The following is a 5,000-nucleotide window of genomic DNA, read 5'->3' on the forward strand; positions in this document are numbered from 1 at the left end:
GTGCGATAATTCAGAAACACCATGTTATTTTCCCATAGGGAAAATCACAAGATACCAGATCTCAAAGACAAAAGGCAGCTTTTTTGTAGGCGAACTGGTAGGTCTATTGTCCGTAGTTTACTGCCTAGCCCCTGTTGCATTATGGGTATTCTGCCTGGCCTGTGTTGCATGATGGGAAGGTTATTGAGGTGTTGCTCACTGGCTCTCCAGACGCAGGTGGCGGAGGGTGAGTCTCCGCAATAGAGAGCCTCGTGCCATTTCCCAAACAGAGAGTGGACCGCCTTCCCCCGCTGGTCTAGCACTGACCCCTGGACCTCGTTCACACTCGAGTTCCAGTACTTAGCCTGCAGACACACACACACACACACACACACACACACATGCATGAAACAAGCACACGTGAAACATATACACACAAAGCCACACACACTTAAGGACATTCTGAAGACTAGCCCAGACTAGCCCAGGGTTTTTCCTGCATAGAGAATTGCCAAGTGGCTGGCTCTGTCTGTTCAATCGGAGGAGGAGAATGACATCATATGAGTTTGTCTAATATGGGAAAAAATCTTCTTCTGCATCTTACTGACGATATACGGGTAATTTTTTTTCGCCCAGGAAAAACCCTGTAGCCCAAATGAAACTGCATAATTGAGGTTTTTGTGCCTGAGCGTGCTGCTGCTGTGTGTGTGTATGTGACCTTGAGGAAGGTGATTTTAGTGCCAGAGGTGTTGTTATAAATGTGTGTAATGTGTGTGTGTGTGTGACCTTGAGGAAGGTAATTTTGCAGTGGCAGAGGCGTTGTAAATGTATGTGTTTGTGTGTGTGAGAGAGAAAGAGAAAGAGAGAGTGTGTGTCTGCGCGTGCGTGCATGTGACCTCATAGATAGTGATTTTGCAGTGGCAGAGGCAATGTTGTGTGTGTGTGTGTGTGTCTGTGTGTGTGTACAGTATGTCTGTGTGACCATGTGTGTGTGTGTGACCTTGAGGAAGGTGATTTTGCAGTGGCAGAGATCGCTGCTGGAGTTCCTGATGGTGATCTCCCCGTAGTGTTCAATCCAACGCTGGCCACTCAGGATGTTGTGGATGCAGGACGTCACCTTAGTCCACTCATAGTGATCCCCAAACCTGACCAAAACACACAGGAGTCAGTGTGTGTGTGTGTTTGTGTGTGTGTGTGTGTGTGTGTGTGTGTGTGTGTGTGTACTGACCCTGGTAGTATTACATGGGTCGTGCCTACAGGAACGATCTCCATGGACTTCCCCCAGAACTTGTTCCTCCAACGCATGTCTGTGGAACATCAGAACACAGGTGAGTACAAATCTAGAGCCCTGATCAAGAACTAGTGTGTGTATGCCCACGTGTGTGTATGTGTGTGTGTGTCTTAGTTTGTTTGTTTGTTTGTGTATGAGTGTTTGCCATATCACCTTGCCAGAAGGTAAAGAACCAGTGTGTGTGTATTTGTTTGTGTGTGTGAATGTCTCTGGGCCCTATCATGACAGTCATAAGCACATCGTCACTCGTCAAAAGCTTATTCAAATTTAGTAGGATGTCCAGTCCACATTGGGAGGGTTTTCGTCGAGCGCATGGCGCAACAAGGTGTTCCTAGGTTTTTTAATCAGTCATATGGGTGTGTTTGGGGCGTTACATCATTTAAACCAATGAGAATGACATCTGCCATTCCCTTTAACGGCGCAAAGCGCGATGTCAAATAAATGCATCAGTATTTTGACATTCAACGGCGCATTTGAAGGAGGCTGCTTGCGAATAGTTCCACTAAACCATACTTTACTAAAACCTAGCATAGCCTTCACGCATTTGCACTCCTCTATTATTTGAACTCATTGGCAAAGTGAAACTAACTTCACCATGGTGTCAGTCAACGACAAGACAGTTATATGCAGTTACTTTCACTATTGACTGACAATGGGTTACCATCGAAAACATAGGCTGGAAAAAGTAACAATTACCCTAATATTGCTCAAATGACTGAATAAAACAACATTTATCCTACAGAGGAGTTGCTTATATCTCGTGACAGTGCGTCTTCAGCTGTGCTCCATACGTGTCTCTTGCCTCTTCCCTAATCACTTTTAACCGTCATTACCAATTTGCAAATGATAGTGAATAACTACTCATCATGAGATGTACAGTATTTCGTAATATCTTTATTCTAATTATGTTTTCCATTGTAATCGTGCAATTTGTAATGTTTTGCATGGACGTGCGCTGGTGTGCGTTCATGGATGATAGAAGGATGGTGCGTTGTGCACCTGCCAATATGACTGTTGACAATACGCTCTTAAAATAACATATAAACAACTCGCCATAGACTTCTGACCAGGTGTACAATATCGATTTTTAGACAATGCGCCAGGCCACTCCCTAGGTTGTTAATTGCCACACCCCTGGGCGCATTGTTTAAAAAATAAACGTGCAAAATAAGGAATTAAACTTTGCGCAGGGTGGGAAACGAGTTTTACGCCATGCGCCAGGGTGCAAAATACAGCCCTCTGTGTGTGTGTGTATGTTGTGTGTATTTGTGTGTGTGTGTACAGTATGTGTCTGAGTGAGTGAGTGAGTGAGTGAGTGAGTGAGTGAGTGTGTGTGTGTGTGTGTGTGTGTGTGTGTGTGTGTGTGTGTGTGTGTGTGTGTGTGTGTGTTCCATCTCACCTTGCCAGAAGGTAAAGTTTTTGGACTCGGCATGGCACGCTGAGACAGGGGGATGATGACTAACCTGAGAGAGGAGGAGAGAGGAGGATGAAGAGAGGAGGAGGAGAAGAGAGAGGGAGGAGAGGGAGGGATGAGGACAGAGGAGGAGAGAAGGAGAGGAGTGGAGAAGAACAAAGGAGACAGAAGGAGAAAGAGAGGAGAAGAGAGAGGGAGGAGAGGGAGGGATGAGGACAGAGGAGGAGAGAAGTAGAGAAGAGTGGAGAAGAACAAAGGAGACAGAAGGAGATAAAAAGAGGAGAGAAAGAAGAAAGAGCGAAAGAATGAGAAAGAGAATGAGGGAGAGAGAGAGAGGAGAGGGTAAATATGAAAGACAGATGCTGGTGTCTGTGATGAATGACAGATAATCAATCTGGTGATTGGCAGGTTGACAGTAACGTGAGATATGGTGTTCTAGAAAATTCTCCTGCAGCTTGACTCTTCAACTCTTAGACACACACACACACACACACACACACACACACACACAGACACACACACACACATACACACACACACTTGCTCTTTTCATGCCCATGTTAGTCCCAAGGGCATGGAGAGCAAGAGAGAGACACTTTTGCGTTCAGCTCAGGAGTGGAGTTTAGGATTGTGTGTGTGTGTGTGTTTCACTGCAACACCCTTAATGTTACAAAAATGAAATGTACTGCAGCCTAAAACTACAAATGATATCTGAGAGTCCAAATCACCTGGATCCCTTTCAGTGAAATAAATGCCAAGAAAACGATGCATTTTTCCTGATATAGTGACATTTTTTGTAACACAAAAGGCCAATGGGTTAAGATGCCTATATTTTTTTTTCTTGTGGCTAGAAACAAATAACAGATAACAGTTAATAACAAATAATACAAATAATAAGAAACAAATAATAAAATAATGGTTTGGAACAGCTGGTATTGTCCAGCTATAAAAACGGATGCTGAATCATCCACTGTTTCAAGGAGAGTGATGCCTGTGCAGAGAATGGCTAACATTACTCATGCAAGCTAAACCATTATTCTACACGGAACTGTGTTTGAACAGCATTGTTTTTGTCTGTAAATCAATAATTGTCCTTATTACTAATTGAGCTACTTACTAGCCTGGATACCAGACTCTCTGACTTCGTGGAGAGTCTGGCCATCTCTCTCTCTCTCTCTCTCTCTCTCTGACTTCGTGGAGAGTCTGGCCTAGATCCATTGGCAAACGTTTATTTCCTGGTTGGTTGACGCTTTTCTGAAGTTTGAAATCATTGGAGTTCAATCACTAACATTTGGTAATGACGTATGTTAACCACGGGGGACACAACGATAACGATAGGCTTGCAACTTAAACGTAATCGCTCTCAAGAACGCCCTCTGTTGGCTGGTTGGTTCGGAGACAAGTTGCCGAAGTAAACGAAGTGAACGAGAGCTATTCCAGACGCAGTACTGTAGGTAAATGTAAATGAGCGGAAGTACGTAGACAGGCGGAGTCAGGCTAGCTACTTACTGCCGCCAACAGGCAAAGAAGAGTATTTCGTTACATTGACTGCATACCACTAACATGCAACCATGCACTCAACCAGAGCAGTATGATTAGCAATCCACACCTGATGATCTCTCAAAGCACAGTAGTCTGTTGTGGCACACACACACACACACACTATCTCTCTCTCTCTCACACACACACACACTATCTCTCTCTCTCACACATACACAAACCATCTCTCTCTCTCTCTCTCTCACACACACACACACACACACACACACCCTTCATTCGTTAGACTACAACGATCTCTCGCAGCACACTAGTGTGTTGCTGCACAGTGGTTGAAAAACAGCGTTATAGTGTAGTATTGGTGATGTTATAGTGTAGCATTGGTGATTAGTGTAGTATTGGTGGTGATATAGTGTAGTATTGGTGATGTTATAGTGTAGCATTGGTGATTAGTGTAGTATTGGTGGTGATATAGTGTAGTATTGGTGATGTTATAGTGTAGCATTGGTGATTAGTGTAGTATTGGTGGTGTTATAGTGTAGTATTGGTGATGTTATAGTGTAGTATTGGTGATGTTATAGTGTAGTATTGGTGATGTTATAGTGTAGTATTGGTGATTAGTGTAGTATTGGTGGTGTTATAGTGTAGTATTGGTGGTGTTATAGTGTAGTATTGGTGATGTTCTAGTGTAGTATTGGTGATGTTATAGTGTAGTATTAGTGATGGTATAGTGCAGTATTGGTGATTAGTGTAGTATTGATGTTATAGTGTAGTATTGGTGATTAGTGCAGTATTGGTGATGTCATAGTGTAGTATAGG

At 43.5% G+C, this 5,000-nt stretch overlaps 1 protein-coding gene across 3 annotated transcripts in view; it reads right to left on the minus strand.

The window, feature by feature from the left end:
• osbpl3b (oxysterol binding protein-like 3b) overlaps window positions 1-5,000 on the minus strand; it is a 75,459-nt gene that overhangs the window by 11,888 nt on the left and 58,571 nt on the right. For 2 of the 3 annotated variants that reach the window (XM_076280643.1, XM_076280644.1), the window contains 4 exons: window positions 2,670-2,733; window positions 1,208-1,286; window positions 698-1,124; window positions 200-344 (listed from right to left, as the gene is read on the minus strand). In XM_076280643.1, coding sequence (XP_076136758.1) covers window positions 200-344; window positions 698-1,124; window positions 1,208-1,286; window positions 2,670-2,733 — 715 coding nt within the window. The remainder of the gene's footprint in view (window positions 1-199; window positions 345-697; window positions 1,125-1,207; window positions 1,287-2,669; window positions 2,734-5,000) is intronic. The other variant, XM_076280645.1, reaches the window with a different exon arrangement.

The sequence above is a fragment of the Alosa pseudoharengus genome, unplaced genomic scaffold (genome assembly GCF_046254945.1).
Source record: "Alosa pseudoharengus isolate Yale_2024_CS ecotype anadromous, Long Island Sound unplaced genomic scaffold, YU_APseudo_1.1 YU_APseudo_1.1_scf_12, whole genome shotgun sequence".
NCBI classification, from domain to species: Eukaryota; Metazoa; Chordata; class Actinopteri; order Clupeiformes; family Clupeidae; genus Alosa; species Alosa pseudoharengus.